The 27,930-nt window shown below is 41.3% G+C and overlaps 3 protein-coding genes across 3 annotated transcripts in view; 2 read left to right on the top strand and 1 right to left on the bottom strand.

Annotated features, from left to right (window-relative positions):
• Positions 1 to 1,544, top strand: part of LOC100181208 (growth hormone secretagogue receptor type 1-like) — a 4,806-nt gene extending 3,262 nt beyond the window's left edge. The window contains exons 7-9 of the mRNA XM_002123194.2: positions 504 to 632; positions 818 to 956; positions 1,202 to 1,544. Of these exons, the coding sequence (XP_002123230.1) occupies positions 504 to 632; positions 818 to 956; positions 1,202 to 1,340 (407 nt within the window). The 3' untranslated portion in view covers positions 1,341 to 1,544. The remainder of the gene's footprint in view (positions 1 to 503; positions 633 to 817; positions 957 to 1,201) is intronic.
• A 325-nt stretch (positions 1,545 to 1,869) lies between these two features.
• The window catches only part of LOC100175730 (coronin-7-like), a 42,575-nt gene continuing 16,514 nt past the window's right edge, over positions 1,870 to 27,930 (bottom strand). Inside the window, exons 8-23 of the mRNA XM_002128036.4 lie at positions 10,153 to 10,207; positions 9,975 to 10,032; positions 8,831 to 8,976; positions 8,448 to 8,543; positions 8,073 to 8,385; positions 7,591 to 7,769; positions 6,852 to 7,047; positions 6,337 to 6,449; positions 5,688 to 5,822; positions 5,207 to 5,292; positions 4,834 to 4,975; positions 4,183 to 4,389; positions 3,681 to 3,816; positions 2,796 to 2,887; positions 2,338 to 2,421; positions 1,870 to 2,203 (exon numbers count right to left, since the gene is read on the bottom strand). Coding sequence (XP_002128072.1) covers positions 2,192 to 2,203; positions 2,338 to 2,421; positions 2,796 to 2,887; positions 3,681 to 3,816; positions 4,183 to 4,389; positions 4,834 to 4,975; positions 5,207 to 5,292; positions 5,688 to 5,822; positions 6,337 to 6,449; positions 6,852 to 7,047; positions 7,591 to 7,769; positions 8,073 to 8,385; positions 8,448 to 8,543; positions 8,831 to 8,976; positions 9,975 to 10,032; positions 10,153 to 10,207 — 2,050 coding nt within the window. The 3' untranslated portion in view covers positions 1,870 to 2,191. The remainder of the gene's footprint in view (positions 2,204 to 2,337; positions 2,422 to 2,795; positions 2,888 to 3,680; positions 3,817 to 4,182; positions 4,390 to 4,833; positions 4,976 to 5,206; positions 5,293 to 5,687; positions 5,823 to 6,336; positions 6,450 to 6,851; positions 7,048 to 7,590; positions 7,770 to 8,072; positions 8,386 to 8,447; positions 8,544 to 8,830; positions 8,977 to 9,974; positions 10,033 to 10,152; positions 10,208 to 27,930) is intronic.
• The window catches only part of LOC108951058 (vasorin-like), a 26,741-nt gene continuing 11,728 nt past the window's right edge, over positions 12,918 to 27,930 (top strand). The window contains exons 1-2 of the mRNA XM_018817719.2: positions 12,918 to 12,929; positions 27,068 to 27,073. The gene's annotated coding sequence lies outside the window, so the exon portion shown is untranslated. The remainder of the gene's footprint in view (positions 12,930 to 27,067; positions 27,074 to 27,930) is intronic.

Here is a 27,930-nt window from a genome sequence, read left to right as displayed (position 1 = left end):
CGATAATCCATGCTTTTTATAATTGTCCAAAAGTTAAAGACTATTGGTATAAAGTTGAAAACTGGATTTGCGCAAGGGTCCGTAGACCATTTTGCTTTCACGTAAAACACTTTTTATTCGGTGTTAATGATGTTCTTGTGAACTGCTTATTGTTGTGTGCTCGATTTTGTATTTATCGCTGTAGAGTGCAGGAGAAAATTCCCGTAGTAAAAATTTTTGTTCATGAAGTGGAAAGGATCCAAGCCACTGAATATCAAATAGCCAAAATACGTGGTCTTACTTCCACACATTTTATGAAATGGGGTGCAGCCGTTTGTTAATGTTGTTACTACAATCGTACTGTTGTTCGTAATTTTTATTGCAATAAAAAAAAAAAAAAAAAAAAAAAAAAAAAATAAAAAAAATCTGTCACCATCGTACACTTATCTGCAAATAAGACTAAAAAGCATTATATTTAATGAACGGTGAGGATGTTTTATCAATTCACATTTATTTTGGAACAGAATCTCACCCAGAGGGTAAAAACGTAAGCAGTAACGCCGAGGTTCGTCGGAGGCGTAAGGAGCATCAAGCGTTCGTACAGCTTTACCTGATTGTCGGGTCGTTTATGCTTGGTTACATTCCGCATACAGGTACGTTAATCTTAGAAATTCCTTACTAAAGACAACTATAGTAAAAAGTCAAGACAACTATAGTAAATCAACTATATTATAGTAAAATTTCCAACTTAGAAATTAGAGTAAAAAGTCGTAACGTGCGTGTTTCGGTCCGCCAACATAAGGAAACGAATTTAAACTTTTAAAATTTGCCGTTACAGCATACCACATTTATGGGACGACCACAAAAGCAGTGACCCGCGAAGACGAGATTTTTCATTGGTGGTTTGGAATGTCCGAATATCTTTGCCTGCGTTTCAGTGAATGTCTCAACCCAGTTTTTTATAACCTTGCTTCAAGGTAAGTTTATAAATTCGTGGCTGTATACGCACGACGTTGGTATGAAATGTAAAACAACATAACATATATTGCACGACGTATGTTATCCTGCTTCCACCAAGCATAATGTAAAATTTGTGACGTTTTGTCTGCAATTTCCTAATGAAGTCATGTCGGATGGCGGACAAAACGTGGGAAATACACTGCGTTTTTTATACATTATGAACCTCTAAAGAATATTTAAAATAAATTCGTTGCTCTTGCAGTAAAATGAGAAAGAAAACGAAAAAGCAGCTTGCCAAGATGTTTGGTTGTTTATCGGTCGCTGGTAATTGCAACCACAACATGTCGGATTCTTCTGCTGCTTCCACCAAGACAGAGAAAACAAAAGACAGCGCAGTTTGAACAATACTATCGAACTCGGTTCTACAACTGAATTATCAAATCCACGCCATCTAAGTTAAAAAACAACCTCTGGGATCTCCTAGGTTAAAGTCTTACAACTGCGTAGTTGTGTATATGGAAACAGTAAAGAACGCATATACGAATGCAGTGACCAAAAAAAGTTATGCAGAATTTAAACACATTATTAAAGGCTACGAACTTGTACATTGCACATTTCTATAAAAAGTGTATATATTCAAGTGAAAAAAGTCATTGAAGTAGTGCACCGTAGAGCTTGTTTGCACAAATGAACGACTATAGTGAAGTGATGGATAGCCTACCTCCTGATTTTTCACTTTCCATAGTCTACTTCTACCCAATCAGTAGGCCATGCCATACTAACTTTGGGCCATGCACCTCTGACCAAAGAAAACTCTCTTAAAATTGCAAACACGTCTGTCTTAACGAGTTTTCAAAACTCATACTAGTTCTCTTTTGAAAAATAACAAACCTATACGTATTTCAAGGCATCTGTTACAAAAGTCATGGCTATCCGTGTAACTTGTTTAATAATATGATCTATATTCTATATCGAGTTAATCTTGATTCTGCGACTACATTGTCGCCATTAAATGAACAATCTAATAAAAGAATGTAAAGATTCACTTGGGTTAAGGGCATGTACAAATCGTAAGTGCCATTGAGTTGAGTTGAGAATCACTTTGGTTCAAAGACAGCTTTTGCAGGCCGTTGATGTTGCGAGCTTGCGTATATTGCACGCTGAGACAAACTCATGGAATGATTTGAATATGATATTATGTTTTGTGGTAAAAAGTAAAAATCAACCTGATGTAGAGGCAGAACCTGGTAAGCTAGTAATCGTCCTGTGAAATACAAAAATAATGATAACCAAACTAAGAAATAAAATACTTCATGTACTTTAAATCAAATAAACCGAAACGGACTATAGTCAAACCAAAACAATATTTAAACAGTATTTAAAACACGTGAATCTCACCCATTCATCTTCGTCCACTCCTTCCATTGTATCTTGCTCCAACTCTTTATCAAGGTCAAGTCTATTCGACATGGCAGCCAGCAACTGCATTAAACGGAATTAAAAGTCAAAGTATGTTTTTAATAAAAGAATGTAACTTGCTTTATCCTGGCGTAAAGGCAAAACGATAGTCGGTAAGTACGGACGTTATGTTTCATACACCTTGTGTCACGAGTACCACGTATATGTAACTTTGTGAGTGTATTTTTTTCAGTATGACTTACAATTTAAACAAACCATTACTGACAAATGGATTGGAGAAATTGTCACTAGGTGTCGCCCATGGACACATAAACCCACAATGGTAGCAGCGACGAGTCTTGAACCCTTCCCGTCTGAGTTAGAGGCAAACGCCCCAACCGCTGTGCGACGGCGCGGGCCATTGGGGTCATATTTTATGGATAATAACTCCATCTTACCTCTTCTTTTTTCTCTTCGTCTGTCTTATAAGTGGATGGATCATATGATTCGTATTTCCGAGCTTTCGGTGCTTCCTTGGGTGCCTCACTCACTGCAAATATCGAGAAATATCTTGTAAATCAGTTAATTACGTCAGAGATAAAAATGTTAGAATGGTCATTTTTTTTATATTAAACAGTATAAGAACTTTGTTATGTAACGCTGCTAACTTGGAAAATATATAGTAGGGTGGGGGGAGATGCGACACCTTAATAGCACATCATATCCAAATATTCTGATCGTGTTTTAAACAATTAACAACGGCCTATAGGAGTTGTAAGGATATGGTTTTGTAATTCTTTGATTTTTTGTTTACCACAAAATGGGATAAGAGAATTGAACGAAAAGGTGTCCCAGCTTCCCCCACCCTACTATATAAAAATGATGATAAAAAAAGTGACAGAATGATCATTTTTATATTTGACAGAGAGAAATGGGTTGTACAGATGAGAAATGGGTTGTATAGTTTAACGCTTGCTAACATTGAAAATAAAACGCATACATAATATTATTTATGAACTAAGTTACGATAATTATCATACCATAATAGATTTTCCTCGAAAGGCAGACGATACGTGAATTGTTTTCAATGAATCGTACGTTTTATTTTCATAGTGGGGTGGGGGAAGACGGGACTCCTTTAACACACAATATCCAAATATCCTGATCGTGTTTTAAACAATTAACAGCGGTCTATGGTAGTCGTGACAATAAAGTTTTGTAAGTCTTTGAATGTTCTTTGTTTATTACCAATTGGGACGAAAAAATAGAGTTACAAGGTGTCCCATCTTTCCCCACCATACTATATTTTATAAGAAAGTTTTAAAATAATAAATATGACGTACATGGTTTCATATCTTTCGGGCAGACACTGATTTTCGAAGCTTGTACGTTTTTTCCGTCGAGCCACTGTTGTGACGTCATTGTAGGCTTCCGCAGGTCACGTGTTTCCGGAAACAAGTCGTCTTGGAAATATTCCATCTGTATGTAATGTACTTAGAGTATGGAAAAGATATTAAATCTGTAATTAAACCAAGTTAAAAAGGGTTTGGTTTTACAATGGTTTTGTATTCTTATACTTTTGCTCCAACCCAGTGGCCACTAATGGGTTGTCTAAAATTGTTAATCATACAGAAAAAATCACCACAAAGTTACATACGGGGTAACTCGGTAGCGGACACAATGTGTATACACCAGAACACCTGCGTTATAAAGACTGTCGTTTCCCGCCACGCAAGGATAAAGCAAGTTACACTCATTCATTCATTCCACAGCACATACAATGACTTTTAATTTCATCCAATGCAGTTGCTGGCTGCCATGATAAAGCAAGTTACATTAATTCACCTTAATTCTCGGAACTTTAAACGAGATCGGAACCAGGGTGGTTTTGCTCAGCCGCCATGCGCGGGCAAATTCAACCTTACGAGGGTCGCATGTCGTTTTGGGAAGAAATAGAAACCCTTGATGCATTTTATCTGAAGTGAAGGTGTTTAGTTGATGAAGGTGAGGTTCGGTCGGCGAGACCTCGAATGAGTGCATGGTGGTATCGCCCTGGTAAAATAGTAATAACTAGATTTGTATATTGGATTACGGTAGCGAAGATTGAAAAATATTTTAAACGAAAATTTAGGATACGGCGACCTGATAACAGTTGGAAAAAATACGCTTTAGTTTAAAAAAAAAATTGATTTGACATTTAATTAAAAGCAAAAAACGTGGTCGCTACACCCAACAGACAAACAACGAGCCGTTTATGTTTAATTAAGTTAAAACTCTAATGAAAAACAAAAGCGTGTGTAAAGACACGACCCGTACAATGGCCTTAAAAAGAGTTTATTTAAAGAACGGACCATGATGAAAAACAAAACTTCTGAAAAAATTATTTTAACAATTTTATTGTTAAGTGCTGCTGTTATATAGCGTGCTTTGGTACCGAATTTTTGCCACGCATGTAATTCTATACGTTTTATAAATTTTTAAAAATTTCTTTCCTACCTTCCCGGTTACAAACAGTGTGCTACTATCTTCATCATAATGTGGTATTAATGTGGAGGGGGATCCCCCAAGGTCTTGAGATTCCACTTGACCGCGATCCATGTCTGTGACGTCATAAACGGCAATTTCACGAGCTCCACTTCTAAAAACGACAAAAATATTTTTATTAAAAAAAGATAGTTTTCATATTTAAAATCAGGTTTTCTTTCATATTTAAAAAAAGTTTTCTCATTTAAAAAAACAGAAAGTCTTCTCATTATAAAACAGAAATTTTCGTCTTAAAAAAACGCAGAAATTTTTCTCATTAAAAAAACAAAAATGTTTTCTTATTAAAACAGAAAGGTTCTCCAACTTCCTAATAAAAATGTCTCACTTAAAACCAGACGAAATCAGAAGTTGGTCCGAGCAAGCCCACACGATTCTACCGCCTCTGCTGCTGCCCTCAGAACCCGTGGCAACCTAAGATTCAAGTCGATCGTTAAAGGTTGTTATACATTAGTGGATATGAAGAAAGTATTAAATAGTGGTATGCGTTCTAAGCTCAGTCGAAAGGACCTATACGAAAAAGTCTTAAAAAATACATATATATATACATATTTTTTTATTCTTCTATATACGAATACGATAACGAAGGTCGAATTCATTTATCCAGAGAAATAAAAAAGCAGGAGGAGTCGTTAAGTGGACGCTACGAGTAAAAACCACTGAAATTAAAATTAAATCAAAATACATGGCTGCTAAACCCATTTAAAAAAAATAGGTATATTGACTGTTATAAAAATTGATACACTTAAAATATTCTTGGTGTCCTATAATAAATATGTCGTCGAATATTGCCATTATGTTACACCTACCTTTATTGGTTCAGTAGAAGACCTAGGATCGTATATTCTTATCTTGTTGTCTTTGCACATGGATGCTATGTACTTGCCATCGCTGCTCCACGATATATTAAGAATCTCGTCTTCGTGGCCGGTCAGTGTTATACACTGGAATTAACAAAGTGTTTGGTCATGTACATATAGTAGGGTGGGGTAAGATGATACACAAATACATGTAGTAGGGTGGGGTAAGGTAATACATAAATACATAGATTAAGTTGGGGTAAGATGGGACGTGTTTTTAGTCTCTTTTCTCGTCCCATTTGGTAGTGAATAAACAATATTTATAAAATTATATGACTGTAGACCCGCGACTCTAAAATAGCATTGTTGGTTGTGCAAAAAAAGGATCAGGAAATATCTCATCTTACCCCATAGTGCTATATTTATACGTATGACAAATGTATCACACAACGGTAAAAAAACATTTTTGTTAGTGTTACTGGTTAGTTATAAAATGAAACTATAAAAGTAACTTCGGTTCACATACAACTCCTGCAAACGTTTTATCAAGATTTTCCTGTTTGGCTAAACAAAAATATGAAGTTGTTATAAAGTCCTAAATATAGTTGTTATAAAAACATCAATTTCTTGCCACAAAACGATTGCGTATATTTCTTACATTTTCCTGAGATTCCAGATCCCATATTTTGATGGTGGAATCCGAAGATGCAGAAGCGAGGATCCCGGATGCGAGAGGATGAAACCGGACGCAGATTACCTTATTGTAGTGACCTGTGTATGGTAATAGGATTTTCAACAAGTATAATTTATGCAAATTGTAAGATTCAGACAATCCTGGTCTAAATTTCGTTGCCAGCTTGATAGACTGAATGAATGAATAGAACAGTGCACACCAGTGACTTTCTGAACTACCTGTACATCTAACCAATACAGTTTCAAGCGGTAAATGAAAAAAAATACCCAAGAAATTAGTATGACTTGTAGTAAATTCCGCGTATCTGACCCTGATCCGATGTTCATATATTGTACTAGCGGTTGGACTTTGTTGGTTACGTTTTCGTACCACCAGATTATTACTATAATTAGTAAATAGGAAAAAAATCTGCCACAAAGTGCAAAAAGCCACAAAGTAATAAAAGAAAATCTGTCAAGAAATTCAACTGCGAAGATTACCTGAAAGAGAAAATGATTCTTCCGAAACAACTTCCTTTAAACCTCCTTCAGGTATCTCCCACACTTTGATCTTCCCATTTTCAAGACCTACGGCGATTCTGTGAGAGTTGAACGGATCCCACCGCATGTCAGTGACAGCTGCGGTGTTCTGGAGGCTGGGTGGGTCCGAAGAAGGAAGTCGCCCGATTTTTGATAACTAGAAAAACATTAAAAAAACTTAGGTGAAAAAGATGCGATTATTGCGGAGTTTGCATCTAGTTAAAAAGTAAACTTCAAAGAAATATTGAAGCTAATATACAAGCATAAATATAACTTGCTTGATCCTCCCAACGACAGTCGTTTTAACACGAATGTTCTGTTTCATGTACCTTGTGCCCGCTTACGAGTTACCACGTGTATATGTAACTTTGTGGTGATTATTTTGTGTATGGCTGACAATTTAAACTACTCGTTAGGGGCCACTGGGTTGGAGAAATTGCCGTCAAGTGTCTTGCACAAAAACACATACACCCACAATGGTAGCAGATACGAGCCTTGAACCTGTAACTGGGCTAAAGGGATGCGCGCTAACGAACTGCGCAAGTGTGCCTATCTAATAATCAGTGAATAAAGTGCTGATAACATACTGGTTGCATCGCGAGTAATATTAAAAAAAATATGTTATTTTTTTAGCAATATTTATATACATATAATATATATATATATATATATATTAAACAACTTTTACTGAAGGAATTACCTCCCATATTGCGACGTGGCCACCAGGTGTGGATAGAGGAAACGCCACACGTTCGGTGTTGATATGGAAACCATCACAAGATCCTGATAACGAGGTGTTCAGCTTTGGTATGTTGGTTATATGGGTGGTGGGGTGAAGCACTGTACCCGTCCAGTGACGAAATTTGGACTGGCGGACACCTGTCACGTGATGGGGTTAAATTGATTCGTTTAATTGTTTTTCGATTCTCGTTTCATAAGTACCAAAGCTAGTTATATGAAAGCATAAATATATGAATATACATGAATAGATGGAAAAACGCCAGTCGTTATAACACGAATGTTCTGTTTCATACACCCTCTGCCAGCTTACGAGTTACCGCGTATGTAACTTTGTGGGTGATTTTTTTTAAAGGAAATATATAACAGGAAAACTTAACTTGTATCAAATTTTGCGTTTTTTTATTAAAGTTTTATTCAGGACTTTATTAAAGTCTTACTTACCAGCAAAGGGTTTTGCAACAACGGCAGTAGCAGTGGGTTTCGGTTTCTCAACTTCAACCTTTTTCTCTGGTGCCGGTAGCTTACTCTCGCTTGGTGGCGGTGGTGAGCTACTAGCAACTTTCTTGGTGTCAGTAGGGGTTGTGTTTTTAACTACTTCGGCCGCTGGTGCCGCTTGTGCGGCTGATTCCGCTGGTTCCACTGGTTCCACTGGTTCCGTTGGTTCCGCTGGTGCCGCTGGTGCGGCTACCGTTGGTGCATTCTGCGAAACGCGTAACGACTTCCGAGTACTCGGATCCAGGCTCGTCTTGGTCCTCTGTGATGCAGTACGTGTGATTACTGTTATCAATGTATTTCGAATTATTAGTTATGATTCACCTGTCCGTTGGTCCCGGATAACCAATTCTCTGCTGTCAATACGATTTCGTCTGAATCGGTGTCAGGATAAAGCTCGCTTATAAAATCCCTGTGTGACTTAAAACAAAGTTTCGACTTTTATAAAAAATAAAATAAAAACTATATAACATTTTCAAGCTACAGTAAAACAAATGAATGTTTTTTTTACAAAAGCTTAACAGTTATGATAGGCGCTGTTAGTGATAATTAGTTTCTTCGATAAACGGCAAATGGACAAGTTACACTTGTATTACAGCTATTTTTTAAAAAATAGTAGCTTTTATTGAGTATCATTTCACCCCTTTAAAGACAACCTGAATAAGACGTCAAAACGTCGTTTGCTAATATACGATGAAGGTGGTTACCTTTCTTGGGACCTCTATTTTCACCGGTACAATCTGCCGAGCACATAGTTGCATGAGTCGGTCCACCTCACACGACATAACGTCCACTGCGAGCTTCGGTAGGATGCCCATGCCTTTGCTCTGGTCCGGCAACATGGTTTGGCTCGCTGAGAAATATGTGATATTGTTTCGCTAATTTTATACAGAAATATAACGATGGTAAATGTAATATATAAATTTTTTTTTTCAGTTAAAAGCGCCAATGAAATATTTACTTAAATGGTAGTTTATTTTGACGTTATTTAGAAACAAAAGCTTTAAAAGTTTAAGATTTTTTATATAGTAGAGTGGTGGAAGACGGGACACCATTAGCACATACTATCCAAATATTTTAATCGTGTTTAAAACAATTAACAACGGTCTATGGGAGTTATGAGAGTTCGATTTTATATTTCTTTGAATGTTCTTTGTTTACTAACAAATAGGACGACAAAATAGAATAAAAATGTGACCCGTCTTCCCCCGCCCTACTAATAAAAAAGTTAAAATTAGTCTTCGCTTCAATGTTTGTCAACTATATAAAAGAGCCCACCCTAACCGCTGTAGATTGATTGCTTTAAATAATGTTCATGAGTTTTGCAGTAGAACTGACGGGATATTTTCGTTTAAGATAATCGCTTTTGACGTGTCTTCTGCTAAACATCGAACAAACAAACACGCCGATGGGTTGGAGCGGTAATTGTAGTCTGTTCAAACGTAAACACGAAGTTCGAAACGGTGCCGTAATCGAATTACCATCTCCGACTTATCTCTGAAGTTTAGGCCGACCCTTGACTAAGCCCCGCTGTCTGTAGTGGGACAGCGGGCCTGTTTATGCAGCCCAATTTGGTTGAGAGTAATCGTTTTTTTCGGCGAAAGTCGTCCTATTAATGGGAAGATGTAAAACACTGTGTCCAATCAGTGTTTTACGGTCCATTAGCCCGGTTTTCGTGCAACGAGACGAACCAAAACACAGACCGTTTCCATTGCGGGTTGAGTACAAGTGCAAACACCGGTCAGTGTTGCCGGTAAGGAAAAACTATACATTAGTAGAACTAGCGGTTAAAGAAGTCGGAAACACTGTAGAATCCCGGCATAAAATAAACGAAGGAAGCACCGATATTACCTTGACTGATCAACTCTGTACCGTCCACAACTTCGAGTATGGAGAGTGAGGAATCGCCCTGTGGGTAAAGGAATCAATTTGAGCTGATGTAGCAACGTGTGGGGTGTGTGGGAAACATTTACACGACAAAAACACTTCCAGACTGCACATAATTTTCAATAGTATGAGGTCAACCAACCTTTCCTGCCAGGAAAATGAGCTTCGCGTCAGCATCGTAGAACGGCATCAGTACCCTGCGTATAATGGCCAATTAGAAATCATTTTCGTTGCGTGCCGACGTGTTGGTGGGGAAATGTCAAACTTGGCTTTAAATCGGGCAACGTTTTGAACGATGCGCGTGGTTGGAGGCAATTAGGTTCGTGGCACGCGAACGGTTTATAAGAGGCTAATCGCCCTAAAAAGAATGCCGAAAATAGGCCTTTTTAAATAACAAAGCAACTAGTAAATCGGCTGAAAATACGACTTCAAGAGCAAGAAAATGACCACAACTTACAAGGCGGTCTCTATAATGGCAACGGCGCCGGGCAAGCGGGAGGATTTGATTAGCGGCGAAAATTCGAGGATTTTGATGGAAGAACCGACACCGCATTCCTGTATGATGGGCCGGCCACCTTGAACGAGCTAATGGAACCGCTGGTGCAGAAATGCAACGCGTCCGTTTGCGGTGCTTTCATCGAATCAAGATATTCTAAATCGAGCGCTTTCATGGTTAGAATCGAAATTGCGGTCGAATGAAAAATGGTCGCGTTTTGCAGCGGCTAACGAAAGTGGCCACAGCCAAGCGTCGCATTATCGTTGTTCCATTAGATCCGCTAGCATATTATCATTCCATGTTATGCCTTAAAATAAGAACCACGTAGAAAAAAAACATAGGATAGATCGCGGTGCAACTCATGTTGTATTGTTTTTCATGTATACCATAATTTACATTAAAATTACAACAAAAAATAACTGTCTTTATATGATTTCCCCTAAAAATCAAAACACTCATTTTTTGACAGCACAACACCAACAGTCTCACGGGTGCTACACATCAGTTAAATCACCCAAGGTCGACCCTGTGTTGTGAGATCCACTTTCCCGCGAGCGGGTTCTTTGTAACCGGACGCTCTCAATCTGTCCCTGTGTAACCGCGGGATCAGGTGACCACGGTTTACACCCTGTGACCAAAAGCGGTGGTTAGCAGTCACGGGTCAGTGAAAAACTATTTCGGGGTCGTCGCTTTTACCCCGGCAGTTTAACGTCTTGCGCTTCGCGAGGAATCTACGGTGGCTCGGTCACGTGCCGTCACGCTTTACTAGCTCCATTCTCGGTGTTTGGTTACAGCACCGCAGAGGTTTAGCAACGCAGGCAAGCTTCTTGCATGAGCGCTCGTAAGTTCCTCTCCAACGAGCAGTGCTTTTTTAACTAAAGCAACTGAATGATGGTGTAGCCTTTATTGGCTTTCTCTGGAGTTATTGAACTATCAACATGTGCACTTTGCGTCAGTGGTCATGTAACTTTACGTAACCAAGTTTCAGTTATCCGGGATCCTGTTACATTGATCGGCAAGGGACAGGTCGTCGAATTAACGTTCTTTACACAATTCTTATGCCTGGTGAATCAGCGCCGTACAGATAAACCATTTACGGGCACCCTGTGGACCTGACCGTGTCGGTTTGGCGGAGACGGAATCCCGAAGTGGCTGAAACGGAAACGAACGGCGAAAATCCGTCCACCGTCTGTTTGACAACAATTCCCACATTCACTGGCGCAGACGACTATACTTCACAAACAGTTGATTGTTTTTGTGTCCGTTTCATCACGAATTTGAGTCGCGCGAGGCAGTAAATCAACGCGAGTCCCTACCGTCATGCTAATGGTGTGGCGGTATACACGACCGGTCACTCGGAACGCCGATATTACAAGTGAACGGTAGGCGCCTCCCGCTTTCCGTTTCGAGCAATAAGGAATTATTGCGGAAACAAAGCTAGTTAAAGCCTGTTTTCCGTCACTTTATAAAGAACGGAGAACCTCGGAAATCCGGGGAGGCGCGCGCACTGCTATGGCGATGAATTAAATGTTTTGCCGCGGGTTTTGAAACGAATCAATTACTCCAAAGAACCGTGTGATTTTGCGAGCCACCGCATATTAATATAGGGAGTCGTTCATTTAATGGTCACTGTCCGACAAAGGGTCGTGATTTAATGAGGTTTACTTTGGCCAGACAGGAAATAAATATTCCAGTTCTCGTGGGTCACTGTATAAAAATCGGTGACCGAGAGTTATACGCGGGCGTTGAAATGTTCGCCTGCAGGTGCGAGTTCGCTCTATGACCGGTGTTGAACAATGGTCCGAGGTGACTAACGTGTCGCCCGCACCTGTGACAATGCCGGTGTTTTGTTTTTACACCGTGGACGAATTTTGTTTGCGTTACAGTTTGTTTTCCTGTTTATTGTTTGAGTTTTTGTGTGTAATCCGGTTTGTAATGCGCGAAAACAGAAACCGCGTTGAAATATAAACAAGCAACACGTCAAAGGCAACCATAATTGACCGTATACATCTCAATACTTTTGAAAGGCGAAGCACCACTTAAAATCGCTTATTTTTAGCGAGCTTTCGTAGGCAACTAATTTTTCCATCAATAACCATCCGCGATTTACAAGCACTGTATCCAAGGCCCGAGACCGCTCATAATTTATGTTTGCTTATTCTGCGAGTGATCCCAAATGAAACGGACGCCTCCGCCGAAAGTGAAGGTAATGACACGGGGCCTTTGTTGGGGCGGCAAGTGCGTGTTCCGCCTGCGCCGCCAGACGATGTTTTGGCGGATGGAACGTCAACAGCGTCACGGGAGATGACTTGGAAAAAGCAGGCCCGAAGTTCAAAGCCGAATAAACAATATAACTGGGGCTTAAGAAGCCGAGTGGCCGAGTAGTTTGGATGAAGAAAGCGGGCAATCTTTTTTAATTTAAGGTTTTTTAATCAGTTTTCGACTTCAAAAACTCTTCAAAACAAGATCACGTTTTTAAATAGAAAGCTCCTACGTCGAAAGAATTCGCCCAAATTGCTCTGCGTGTCTTTTAAACACAGTATTACGCGAAACCGGCGTTCCACTTTCGTGGGTAAAAATCAACAGCAGGTGCGAAAACGCATCGGGCGGGGTTCACAAGTCGCTCAGCTTACTGGTCACCCGCGTGTGTTTGTTTCCAAACGATCCGATCTGTGACGTCACAATAGGGGCAAAAGACACGGGAGAAAACAAGGTCGATCGATGACATATCAAGACCACATTGTGTGCACATAACGATGTTCGTACATTACTGTTGGGCGTCGAAAATTAAACTTGTGATTCTAAACAAAACCGCGACTTCGCCTTTATTTCTTTAGCACAAAACCGTGTAGGATCGCAAACAAAGAGGATATAATCCGATATTCGACAACCATTGAAAGACTGTTTTCACATTTTGAGTACCCATGTTCCTTATATGGACATTTTAAAATGTTTTCCAAATAAATGTGACAGTAACTGGCAAGAAAAACTCTCCTTGGTGTGTAAATCGCAGACAGTGCGGAAATCAAGAGGTATATTATTTCTATGGCGAGTTATGAATAGAAATGACGTCATAATTGACGTAGGAGGAATGGGGGAAATTAAAATAGTACGAATGTAATACGTGTGGTTGCTGGCGGTATTGCGGCCGAAGGTTATAAATTATCATTGCGAAAAGGTTTTGGACGCTAATGTACCAAAATAGACGTTTCCACGAAATGATCGATGCAGCATAACCGCAGAAGTTGTGTATGTGTTTAACTGAAAAAATAGAGAATAGTGCTGGCTTATACAGCTTCCTAGAAACCGGAGATGGAAAAATCTTCTGATTTGAATCTGATTCGCCTTGTATTCTACAAAACAAGGCATGGTAACACTGAAAATAAAAATATATGGAAGCACTGGGCAGTATCCACACACGAGTACATAAGCGTTATGGAATGCTTTGACAGCTATACGATGCTAAGCAGATCACTTTCGGATCCGCGACGACAGGCCTGCTTACGTATGCGTGATGATGTCACGAAGATCGACAATCTCGATTGTGAGATAATAAACGATAAACTTGATCTGGTGGATCAATAAACCGGGAATAAGCGGTCGCGGTTTAGGATGAAACAAAATCCTCTAAAATTTCCGAAATATGAAAAATTGAGAAATGACGTCAGTAAATGGAAATGAACACAAACCGCACACGCGTGACAACGAAATAATATACGTATGAAGATTGGTAATGGATACGAAGTTAAAAGGATTCAGACAAAGTTTCGCGACAAAATGACCGGCACTGTTGGCGACGCTGTACCCAAGGGAAAATCTAGATCGGGTCTAATATTCATTCTCCCTTTGAGGTAAAAGTAGGCGAAGTATTAATTTTCGTAGATATGTCTGGTTAAAGGAATTGTTTTATTTAAAAGTAAAAGTGAAATAAATAATAACTTTCATCCACCTCTGGGTAAAACTGGCTTACAATACAGCGGGACTCTAATGCCGAAAAAAAAGGATCAAAATTTCGTCTTAAAGAATGCATAAGCACTACCATATATGTGATGAGCACTTGCAAGATTTTACAAATGCTTCTTAAAAATAACTACAACATTGAAGTTTTAAAACCGAACTTTTGACCCGTCCAAGGGCGGGGGTGAATAGTTAAGGTCTTCGGCTGCACGGTAATGTACGACCCGCTATTCCAGATGAGATGTGGTATCTATCAGCATGTTATGTAGAACGCGTGGTGCAGCTGGATCAACCCTGCGCTCATAGGATGATGGCGTCGGAAGATTAACGACGGGCGAGGCGTTGGCTTTGTTACGTCACAGTCAACTGAAAAGCGACGGGACGTTCGAGATGTAGTGACGGTCCGTTGTGTCGCGTTGTGTCGATTATTACTATCAATCATATCGATGTTTCCAAAGGAGGCAATTTAAAATGGGTAATGGTGAATGGGGAATGCCTGTGCGGGTTAAGTAGGTCAGCGATTGAGGTCCTGCGCGTGCAGTAAACAAGGGTTGTACGAACTGATGCGGCAATCTTAACAAGCGGCGATCGGATTAACGAAGTTAAAATAACCCGCGACTGCGTGGGGGGCGTTTTGCTGTACCAACAGCACATTGCATAGTGGAGAAAGTGAATGGTATAGGATTGGGGCTTTCAACAGCGCCGCGACGACCATTGTCGAGGTGGGGACTGTGGTGATGGACGTGGCGTGCCGGGATCCTTATATTGAACCGCTTAACGGACGGGTGATGACGGCCGAGATAAGGTAGAGGTCATAGGTTGGCCGGCTCGATAAATGGGTAGGCTCGAAAGGACAAGCAAAGCGCCATAGCGTTTCAGGCGTGCTAAAATCCTGTGTTAATAGATTACGAGCAAACGGTGATCCCCGAGTCGTGACGTAGGAAGTTCAGGCACGTTGACGCGAACCTTAAAACAACAGGATCCAGTGCGAAGCGGTTTTGACTGGTTCACATGCTGCCGCGGTAGGTGGTCCAGTCGCTCAAGCAACGGAGTCAGCTATTTGCGCCTGGAAGCCGCGTTTTTCTTTGTCCTGCACCACCGCAAGTTATTCAATATTGTCAACAAGTTGAGAAATGCAAGGGCACTTTACTAAGTTTCGCAAATGCAAAATATGCAAGAGGGGCTCTAACCGGGTATCAGAGAAATAGAAACTGAAGTTTCCCGCAATACTGGGCGGGTTGGTAACTTATGACATATCACACAGACGGCCCGTAAGCACGGATAATGGGATAACAAAACAAACTGATATGACAAGGATTACAAATAGGCTGCGTAGATTAATGTGCTGTGAACTGTCATTGGTTGCGGGTTTGGCTAAAACGAATCAGCGTGGTAAAGTTTATAAACAATTTCATTTGTAATGCTGAATGCAAGCCATTTGTTACTCTAAGCAACGCTGCAATTGGCTTGCGTTTTAAACACAACAACCTTTTGCGCAGCGAGAGGTCGTTTATTGGGGGGGTTCTGTACGCGCTAGTGAGTGGAGGCTCTCTTTCAAGATCGAGAGTCAAAATTAAACTTTCGTGGAATGAAAAGCGGCGCCGGTGATGATAAGCAGACCAACGGGTAGCACCAACATACGACCGTACCAACAATTTAATGAAACAGGAATGGGGAGTGGCACGAGCTGCTTTCCATAAATTTTCTATTTTGCTCTTTTAAAGTGAACTAAATGGGCGAGGCCTGCCATATTTACTCAGTTTGGTATTTGTTTTACTTCGTATTGTTCTACGTTTAGACTAAAAATGTCTATTTTATGACTTGGATATGGTATAAACAGTTTTAAATTGGGCTTAAGAGATTTTTATGCAGAATCATGCATAACTGGCTCGTAAAAACTCAAATTAAACGGATTTATTGACGCAAATTGACACACCACAACAAACAACAAAGTAATTTGGTCGTTAATTTCAAACCGGTAAACCAAAAACCAAAAAAAGGGTTGAACAATTACATTCATCGTGATTATCTTCTGCATTTAAGCGGAATTTAATAAAACGACCCCGGATGTTGAAGCATATCAACCATTTAATACTCCCATCAGTTTATTAATAACCCGCGAATACATCGAAAGTGGGTTTGAAAAATTGCTGACGCTGAACTTTGCCTATGACGTTATGGTTCAAGAACGCGACGACTAATTTCAGGCTCAAAGCATTTGATGATTTAACGCTGCTAAATGCATAACGGGTTATATAGTTTCGGTGAGATATTTTTTTGAAGTATAAAACCGTTTTCCTTTCAACCTGTCCAATGTATCAATCGCTTTCACGCTGGTGACATTGAGGGCACTGAAAGCTGCGGATCAGTGACGGCTGCGACCGGTGTCGGATGCGATAACCCGACCTCTACATGCTGTCACTCGCGTGGCCTGTGTCACTTCTCGATAAACCGATCGACGTTTTAGGTTTATTTTGATTGCGCGAGCGACCGCTGGCAGAGCCCGATTTGTGTACGGATTTTAGAGATTTTTTAAATGTCGAACCGCGGGGTTGGTAACTTAATACGTGCACCTGCTGCAAGTCAAAACAATACAACATTAAGCCTAAAGTTCACTCGAAAGTTGAGGCGGCTTGTGGGCATCGTTTGTGCGGAAATTTTTGTATGTGCACGGGAAAGATAAGAAACCGTTATTCCGATTGTCTGGACCAAAGGCTGGGTTGTTGGATATAAAGCGGGCTTCGGTTTAGATCGAAAACGCGAATTGTGATAACAAGTTGACGCTAAACCACGCGACCACCATTGTGACGTCACGCCGGGATGTTGTTTTTGAAGATCAGCAAAGAGATTAAATTGAAAGTAAAAATATGAACATAAGTGATTGAATACATTAACATCTGCTAATGGATGTATACACAAACAAGACGTTAAATTCCCCCAACGATCGTATTTTTTTTCAAAGCTCTGGCCGCTTCAGCTTTCTGTTTGAGGTTCGTTTCCGACAGTGTGTTAAAAAAAGACGTTAATGACACAAAATCAAAACGCCTAAGTTTGCAGCGAACCACAACTCTTTAAGTCGTATTTGGTTACCTACTGATGCCGTTACTACGTCATCATAACCACTCGACCGTAGCCCGTTGCTGGGTTTTTATTGGATGAAGAGACGCGCTGTGCGGAAGATTCAATGACGGCGAATGGTAATTGGTTTAGGTACGTGGAGTGGGATGAATGGCCGCTCATAATGTGCGAATCAAGCAGTGCAGATGGGAGAACCAACGTCAGCAAATACTGCACGGGCCAATGAGATGCCGTGGGAAAGGCTGGTCCATACGCCCGTCAACCTGCTGGCATCGATGTGGTTGAAAGCTTTGCTGGGCCCGTCAACCTGCTGGCATCGATGTGGTTGAAAGCTTTGCTGGAGAATTTGAAAGATTGCGAACTTGATAAGAAAATTCGGTCAGCGTAAAACGTATAACGTCGTCATTACTGGCCATAACCGCTAAAATGGATTTAAAAATGTAAACTATCGGAGAATATACAGGAACGGTCGAAACCTTAGACGAAACGGTCGATATCACATATTGCCTGGAATGCCGACTTTTTAAATGTCCACGTCATACGTCCGCACCGTTGGTTCGCGGCACTATTTGGTTCGCACATGTAAAATGTAAGATAGCTAGAATATCCATCGGGGAAAGAAACGAGCGGATCGCCTGCTCGAATTAGTGGATATGGATGTTCCCACGCACATCAGCAGCGTTCGATACGGCGCAGGTTTCCCAGCCTCCCGGGCGTCGAGGGAAATTAGGATTTGCCGCCGAATTTTGTCACGTGACATCTATCGGTACAGAGGATTTACAACGAACGTGGAATCTCAACTTGCAACGGTTGCAAGTACAGGCGCTGCAGTTGAACAAAATTTGAAAACTAGTTAAATAGGACGGTTGTGTTTAGAATTTTCGAGAATTATCTTAACTGTCATTTAATGCGGATATGTTAGAAAAGGAATCACGACGAATATTACATTTACTCACGATTACCCAATTCCTGTTTCAAATAAAACTAACTAAATGTACGGGCATATTTGGACTTTTATCGCTTAATTATATTTGACAAACCACACCGATTGGTAATCACTCATGCATATTCATTATGACGATGCACTACGTCATAGAGAGTGCGGTTGGAGTAATTAAACAGACGAGCCCGTTCATGCCCAATATTACAAGCCAACTCGGATATTAGCATTCCAGAGGAAGTGAATGACTTAACAAACAATTTAACCGGCATCATTACGTGTGTGTTATACCGTTGCTCGGTGTTCTGTTATAGGGTGCCGGTCAATGACACGGTAAAGCGTGGGATTCACAAACTTAGAGCTGCCTTCCTTAACTGAGTGATAGTGCAACGTTTCATTTTTGAATTGTGCTAAAGCATAAGCGATCTTCTGCAGTGCTTTTGTTTGAATTTTGTTTGAAAAAACAATGTTTGAAATAAAAAAGCAGTAAACACAGAAGTTGTAACTTTCTAAACAAAAATACGCGTACACAACGCAACTTTGGTCATTTTGTGACTGAAGTTGTCAAAGCAGACTTTTTCTATTGATTTTAAAGCGATTGTCATCGCGTGAAATCACTGTAATCGTGTGTGTCATTGTGTACGGCCGACAGTTCCGTTTTGCGACGTCAGATCCAGGGTAAGCATGACGTATGAGCGATCGAATGGTGTCGTTACGTGCAGTTACGGAAATAATAGGGTATATAGGTGTAGGCCTAACGCTCTTTAAAATCAAACGTGCTGAGTTCAGAATTGAAACTAAAAATCGCATCCAAATCTCAGCACACACTCACAATGTGCAATTTAACTAGTTTTCTTTGGGCAAACCTATCATTACCGTATGAACACACGCGTCGTTGTGTGAGGTCTTTTATAGCTAGCTTTTTGTGTAAAACAACGCGACGCATAAGGCTACTGTGGACCTTGCGTGGATGGTTACTCTGTCACGTGCCTTGCGGGTCTGTAATAAACTTAGCCTGATTTACCGAACCGTGTAATAGAAGTTCTGGAGACACTTCGACGCGCCACACACTTTCAACTGGCATTTCACGAACCTCAAATATAGTCACTGCCTCTGTTGTGTAAGGCTAGCTGTCGCAATTAAATTTAAATGGAGATTTGGTTCTCTTAGTTGATGGAATGCCGTTCTTCGTAAACAAAACGCAAAATTGCCAAAATAAAATGAACTGAACTCGGTTGCCGTATATTAAAAATACTACATTTTCAAACAAGTTACGACACATTAATAGTTATAGCACTCTGGGGTAAGATGGGAAAGCTTTAGCACACAATCCAAATATCCTGAGCGCGTTTTAAACAATTTACAACAGTCTATGGAAGTCGGGAGGATACAGTTTTGTAATTCTTTGAATGTTCATTGTTTACTACGAAATAGGACGAGAAAACAGAATAAAAAAAGTCCCGTTTTTCCCACATTACTATTATATATTTAAACCATTCGTTATATCACTTTGGTCGACTTGTGTTTAAGCATTTATAGAGTTAGAAGAAATAATTGCGAAACACAATATTTTAAACGCGGTCGTGAAATCTAACCGTGTTCAAAGCGATTTTCGGATCTCAATGTCATTCATATTGTCAGCGGAGATTATGAGAGTTTTTAAGTAAAATCGCTGAAATCTCGGAAGGAAAACGGATAAGCTAGCTTTGTGTTTGCTTTATTCGTAGTCTGTCTTTACAGACAATGTTAACTATATTAGTCTGTCTGATATACGAGCTGTACTTTACGTATTAACATACCGACGGCTTCTCAATGTACGTAAGCATGCGTTAAAATATATTTACATAACACACCACAAGAAAACAACGGTTGTTTTTAGCGAAACACACATATTTTCTAAATATTTCTGTTCGTTTTCGAAGCCCAAATACCCAGGTATAACGCTGTGATATCAGACGGAAACGTATCCGCTTACATTTGATTATAATGTGCAGTTAGCGTTGGATTTATAGCTGTAATATTTGCGGTTTAAACGATTTAATGCGTTTTCCTTTTTCATATAGCATAGCCGGCGTATACTGGTCATTGAAAAATAACGAAAACTATTTTTAGCGTTCGGATGTTTTAGTTTGAAACGCAACAACATCTCCCGGTATAGCCACTGTGACGTCACAAACGGTCACGGGTCATTTTGGTCGGATGGACGAAAGTATTGCCAGTTGGTACGATTTTGTGTCCTCATGACCAAAGGTTATTTTGGTGCTCACTGCGCAACGGGCGACAAGACGCTACCCTAAAACGCATCTTCGCATTTAAAAAACGCGGCCCCGCATTTTGTGGATGCCTGCGGTGGGTTAATTCAAGAACAGAGGCGGCCTGCCGGGAGTATACATGCAGAGAAATTAATAATCTGTAAACCAGCCATGCTTTGGAAGATCCGATGTATGTTATCCGAAAATGAATCTGTTTTGAGAGCCGATGTGATATTTGTGGTTAGTGAATTGATATGCTGTCGAAAGCGAATTTCGTTTGGGTTTACGAGGCTAGTGTGGATTGCAATTGATGAATGTTAGTTTATCATGGTGATGGTTTTGGAACCGTTTCCATTATCGCATTGGTTAAGCCATGCGAAGTGCTACTGTAGTAAATCAACAGCAGAATAAAGTTCAACCACTTCATGCTACAATCGTATAATCAAATCACTGACATGCGATGTACTTTATAACTGTATATTAACCACTTTAACGTCAAGTCAACCGGCGCAAAAAAACACGAAACTTGAACACTTTTATTATATCAGGCATTAATTTTAACCACACTACACACATATACGACATAAGAGATTTAATAGAAAGTCACATTCCAGAAAAGTGGAGACCGTGGTTTGCTCGAAGTATTCAGTAAAATCGCAAATGGTTTTCACTTTTTAGGGCTATTCGGCAAGAAACGGTGGAACGATACTTCGTTACTTAAGTTTACGTGAATGCGCGGTAGAATTCGACTTTGCTTTAGAGAAAGTCCCGTCAAAAACAAGTGTAAAACCGATCGACACGGTTTGTCGAATCGCGGTTGCAAGGCGTAACAAAATACGAGGGACATGGACATGTAGGCTTCGTCTTATCTCAAACGTTTACTCAGCTCGCTATGCCTGATGGTCGACGTCGAGCTGGTGTGACGTGACCGGCAGTCGATCTTGCATGGGTGAGATTAGAGATTACGAAAACGTCTTCGGTGGTCGGGGATAAGCAGTTGGGTAACTTATCTTTGTTGGGATATCTCGACAGAGTTTTGCTTGCTACTGTGTGATTTTCGGTGTTGAATTCCACTACGAGAATTTGGATCGATAAAAACGACCATTCAGACGTTGATACTTGCGTTGTAAAAACCCGGATTTAAAATTGACATTGTGCGCCTGATTTCGACTGAAAATCTATTGTTTTAAGAATAAAAGCTGTCGGCCACTGGCATAACGGCCAGGAAATACGCAAGTCGATTTAACGCAGAGCGAGCGGTGACACTTCTGCTGAAGTCAAAACATTCTGCGAGGTTCTGTTGAATTAAAACTACCCGGCTCCATTAAAGCGAGGCGACCGGAATTCGCGCTCGAGTGCTCGCGGGCGAAGGGGACCAAGCAGCGGCTATAACAGTTAACAAAAAACACGGCTCGAGAAAAAAGCAAGGGCGAGGCGGGAAAAAAGGAAGAGAGAGCCGGAGGATTCGGACGAGAGATTCCGATGACATCAACAAACTGCTTTCTCTGCTTTACTTTATCCGCGACGGTTATAACTGAGTATCGATAGTCAGGTGTTGTGTTTTGGAATTTCGTGACGTATATTCGTAATCACGGCAGGTGCAACGAGCGTAGAACACTTGACTATAGTTGAGAGAGAACTTGGGATGTGATAAGTCGTTATGCGTGACTAGACAGTGTAATGTACGTATAGCAAGGTTATAATACAGAAGGAAATTACTGTCGAAGTTTTATCAGATGTTGTGATGTTCATGTAAAGTTTTTTTTAATAGAGAAAGTAAATAAACAAGACATTAAGTTATTTAAACTCATCCTTATATATGTGTCACGGTTGTTAATGATATTTTGATGGATGACCGACTGTACGCATGTTTGTTCTTGTGAGACTATTTCAGCCGTGTTTCGGGCCTGCAAACACGGCAGACACCGCATTGACGACTCGGGCTCGTGCGGGTAAGTGTCTTGCGGTGGTATGTTTCGTCAGCATGTCACTTCGCAAAAGGGTAGACTATTAGGGCTCTTGTGTAAGAGCAGCAGAGCTAAACGTACCCTATCTTGATGCTTTATCTGATGAAATGCAGATTTAGGCAAGCGCGCGTGAAGCTTTGGAAGGCCTGGCTGGGTTTGCGTTCGAGTGGCTGACGCTTAAGTCGAGATTAAAGTAATAGCAGTGAGGACATAAGGCAATGAGGCAAATATTTGTCTTGTAATGAATCACTGCAAACCAGTGTTGGCGGAATAGCCCGGCAAGTTTATAGATGGCTCACTGGTGTGTTTATGGTGTGCGCACACTCGAAGATAGAAAAGGTCTCGCGAATACTTCCCGACGCTGGCCTATTGAGAGTGAATGTAAACAATGGCCGAAGGAGTGGACAGGAAAATTACTTTTAATGAAGCGCAGTTCATCTTGGCGGTTATCGGACGCCATCTTGAGCAAAGAGATGGCTGTTCTGCGCGCAAGTCGAAATTAAAACGAAAATTTTAATGAAATTTGAGCGCGTGCGCAATAACATATGCTGCCATCCTATAGTTTGCGATATTGGCTCGTTAAATCTACTAAAGTAGCGGCTCCTTCACCTGGTACACAACGACAGGTTATCAAAACAAAATCGTTGAAATGTCGCAACCGTAGACTGGCGGTTGATTACAGGCCTGGGGTGATGCTTAGGTGGGGAAGCGACCAGCACGCGTTCGGCTCGAGCCTGGCTGCTATCTGATCCTGTTTTGGCCAGGTGGTGAAGTTGCCTTTTTGGAAGAAGAGCAAATTAATTCTCATTGGCGACACAGTGAAAGTATACATAATGCATGGCGCGCCGTGCGCGGTTTTGGAAGCGCATGTGATGCGAGTGCGGTGTTTGCGGCCACGGCGGGTGGAAAATTACTGCGAGTCAAAAAAGCAGCTTAACTTTTACGACCGTATACGTACAAGTGGACTACGGCGTCGGAATTTTCGACGGAAAGTGCTTCTGTGGTTGAATTTGTTTCATGTTGGAAAGTTAAAATTTACAGTACGTGAGCAAAACAGATTGAAACGCCATAAGCATGAAATTTTTCACTATCCTCAATATCGGTTTTACAATCATTAATTAACCTTTTTTTGTGATTTCTTCACGCTTTGTTTCTCGGAATCGAAAGTAAAGCTTTGGAGTGACAGAAACCTTAACCTAGGAAGCACCCGTGGACCCAACTTCCCCCACAAAGTGCATGGGGCGCGTTAATCGTTTCACGGTCCACGGCCGTTCTATGTGTCGTGCATATCGGGTTGCACTAAGGCATCCCAGATGGGCAGGAGAGGCGGACGTTTTCCGATTAGTAGTAACAGATTTAATGCACTTGAGTTGGGCATTGTACAACGTGGGGCATGGAAGGTGCTTGGTTGATCGTTGTGGGGTTAATGAGCGTAAACGAACAAGCGGGAGAAGAATTTACGGCTTAAAGCGAGTTTTGCAAAACCTGACAAAGTGAAAGTGCCAAAATCTGGCTGCTATGTGTCATATAGCTATATAGAGAGCAATTTTTGCCGATCTATCAATGTTTTCGCTTCACTGGGCTGCGTTTGGTTTTTCTTGGAAAGGTCGTGTGCAAAGCGCCCATGTTGACTGGAATGTCTCATTAAACTCCCCGCCGCAGTGATCCCGTATTGTTTTCTTGACACGTAATATATCGCTTGTAGAATAAAGCGATTCGCATTTGGCATCACTGACTGTGGATGTAGTCAAAACTGGAAAACGAAACCGGCGAGTGCATTAAAACATCGTTTTATATTAAACAAACTAATTTAGGAGCGAGCACTGATGCCCGTTATCGTGTACGTAACACAAAAAAAACTTGTACCGGAACGAAAATCTTGTTAACACTTGGTTGGAACTTTTGCGAGCGGCAGTAAATCGTTCAGTATACGACACTTATTACCGGGAAAGCGGAAATCTAATTGACTTCAGTGCTTTGTATAATTTTAAGACAATTAGTGGCGACTGTATAGGCATGGCGGTGGACACGACGGTACATAAGAATTGGAAGCAACATGGCGTCCGGCAGAGACTGTTACAATAAACAGTCTAGAATTTGAAGTGTTTCAGGTCGCTACGTGTACGAATTCGGTAGCTTTGACGAGAAAACGTCATTTCACGGTTGCAAAAACATGCATGTCTTTGTTTTTTGGTGCCCTGGGATTTCTGAAGCCATATGTGCGCGAATAAATAATTAATATTAGGAACGTGTGGTAGGTTAGGTTGTTGGATGGCAAAATTAATGTTGTAGCCAGTCTTGGATTTCGGAGTGGTTGTCAGATAGTGGCATGCTACAATGACATATGGATCAAAATTTTTGAAAGTAAAAAATGTGTGTTGAATGTACGGGAGATGGGTACTTTTAGGGCATATTAGTTTGCAGCGAAAAAATGGGACGCTATATATAGACTGAACAAGTGTGTGTTAAGGTTTATATGGTTTAGTTTGCTGCGAACTTTCTAGTTCTGTCGGGTTTATAGTGTTCGTAGCTAGTTCATTCCACGTCTTTTGCGGAATCGAGAATTCCCGCTGAGTTAATCCGCCAACATCTCAATCCTCGTTATCCGCGGATTATGCTGAATTAACGCGAAAATCCCGTTGTTCCGAGAGGGGAGTCGCGTCGCGAAAATGTCGCAGCGCAATTTTGCACGTGTTGGTGACGGATTTTAATGTGGACAATTCATTCAACCTTAATTTCGACTAAGTCACCCCTGCATGCTGTATTGGATAACTGTTGGAAGTGATTCCAATTTCCTTGATGTTATCCAGCAATCGCTCGTTAGCGAATCGAAGATGTATTTCGATAATTGCGAAAGCGCATTTAAAGCAGGTGAATGAGAGAATTTATTATTAAACAGGAACTGGCTTCTGTGAGCCTTTAATGAGGTCGAGACTACATAATAAGTGAGCTTAATAAGAATCCCCGCCCCACCCGATCTAAGAAAGTGCTTCGGACCAATTAATCCAACGTTTAACAAAGTGCAGGGTGTGTTTCGCCCGCTCGCTTAGCGTTTATATAGGGAAAGGTGGATATCTTTTGTTCTGAAACTTGGTTTTGGGTTATACGTATGTTAGTCGTATTTGAAGCGACTATTGTTTGGCGAATCCAGAAGTCGTGGCGTTAAAACAATCAAGTGCCTTACGCGACCGAATTAGCGTGGCGACCGTTGGCCTTAGGAAATCAAAACATAACCGTATGAAGCTGCTACCGTGGCAACGCTGGTTTAAATTAATTACACTTCCTGGTGGGCTGTTTTGCACTTTTAATTAAAGGGAGGCCGTCGTTGAATGCGTTAGGTGTTTGTAAACGTTAGCTGGCGGTTTGTGTGTATTGGTCACTAATCCAGGTGGGAAGGGGTGAAATTTGTTTTGCTAGCAGTTAAACAGCAACAAACTGTCTCAAGTGCTTTGTTTATCCGAGCTGTGACGAGAGCTGGATTTTGTCGCTCACGGCCGTCGGTTTCTAATGACGATGTGACAAGTGCGAGGATTCGACGAATCCGATTACAACGCCCGGGGTTTCGCGATTCGTCCGCGGCCTCGGCGAGACCGGTTCGCCACGAATAGCCAAACAAACAGCCGCGAGTTTATGTTTACTGCGAAACGTGTAACAACGATAAAGACATGGATGCGGTTGGAGGTGGGACTGTTTTCGAGAGTCGACTTAACCCTCGTGAGTGTACTAGTGTAGTATCTGTTTCGTAGTGCAGACGACTAACGAAACCTCACGTTTAATTTACGTGCTTCACTGGGATAAGCCTGCTGAACCGATAAATCGTTTATTTGCATAAAAACTTGGGCGTTGACGCGGAAGCTCAGTGTTAGCAGAGTACAGAACGAGAAAGCTGGTCTAAGATAACGGACTTTGTTGAATTATACATGATACGTGATAGTTCAACCAATTTTCGTGTTTTAATAAGGCTTGATTTAATTTAAAAATACGAAGCTGAAGCTCTAAGTTTCTCCACTCGATCACAGCCACGGCAGATGCCGCGTTGTTGGTGCGGCAACTGCGGTATTTGGGCAGCTTCGACAGCCAATGCTCTGCTTTAATTAGACTATAGCAGACACGCTAATAGAAACCGCTCGGCGAGAAAACGCGTCGGAATCGAATTATAGACCCCTCTTATGCGACGCTTGGCTTGGACAGCTGACAAAGGCAGGGCACGGGTGGGGATTGTAAACAAGCGGCCAATACATAACAACGCATAACAAGGGTTCCTATTCTGCGAGTGCTGTTGATCTTTGTACGCGTTCGCGTCACTGGAAAGCTAAGTGAGTTCTGATGAGGCCATTTGAGTCGTTTAGTTTGGGGGATGGGGGCAGATGTCAGTTGAAGTGTGTTACAGGTGGAACAGGGAGTGTTAGGTGGACTATTTCTAGCTGGGAAGTGAGGCGGCCCAGTGTTTTTTAATAAACGTTAGTAAGGCTAGGGTAGTATTCGAGATACGACGTGAGAGGATCATGGTTATGAAGCAGAGGCTCGGTTGCAACAAGCGAAACATTGTCTGTCGTAATATGATGCGTCGGGCAGGTCCGGACAAGCGGTGAAGGCGCGTGTCTGGCTCGCGTCACCACGCGTCGTTGCTTGTTGTGTACCAGCAGCCGCAAGTTAAGCCGGAGGTATAATCCACTTTGCTAGGCTCCTACGAATTCCCGAAGCCGCAGTCATTCCAGATCAGTTCTCCCGGCATATATGGAAGACTTCCGTGTACAGTTTACGTGACTCCGAGGGCAGGAGGTGGTTTTGGGGGACTCGCAGGGCGATGGTAAGGCATTCCTATACGTAATCGTGGTGACTTAATAGACGACGCCTGAGGCGATGATAATCTCTTCCGCGGTTTAACTAACTCATTGCGCCAGGCTTTGAATGCAAAGGCTAAGCCGCTACCCGAACCGCCTTCAGTAAACAGTGTAAACGTTGAGGCGGTTGTAAACACAGGCACGCGAGCGACGTCGGACACTTGTTTTACAGGATTCGGAAGTTCATATCGCAGCAACAGACTCTTTACATTTGCGCTGACCACCGGTTACGTGTTTCGCCCAGTTTTTACTAGTTTACATGCGCTAAATAAACATGGTCACGATTAAACATGATTATTGGTTAATGGGTAACTGTATATACGCTGGCGCGGATGTCTTGTGACGTCGACTACAAAAACACGGCGATAACATAAGCAATCTCGTAC

Source organism: Ciona intestinalis, chromosome 2 (assembly GCF_000224145.3).
Source record: "Ciona intestinalis chromosome 2, KH, whole genome shotgun sequence".
In the NCBI taxonomy this organism is placed as follows: Eukaryota; Metazoa; Chordata; class Ascidiacea; order Phlebobranchia; family Cionidae; genus Ciona; species Ciona intestinalis.
Note: the sequence above shows the minus strand (reverse complement) of the source record. Positions and strands in the feature narration are given on the sequence as shown.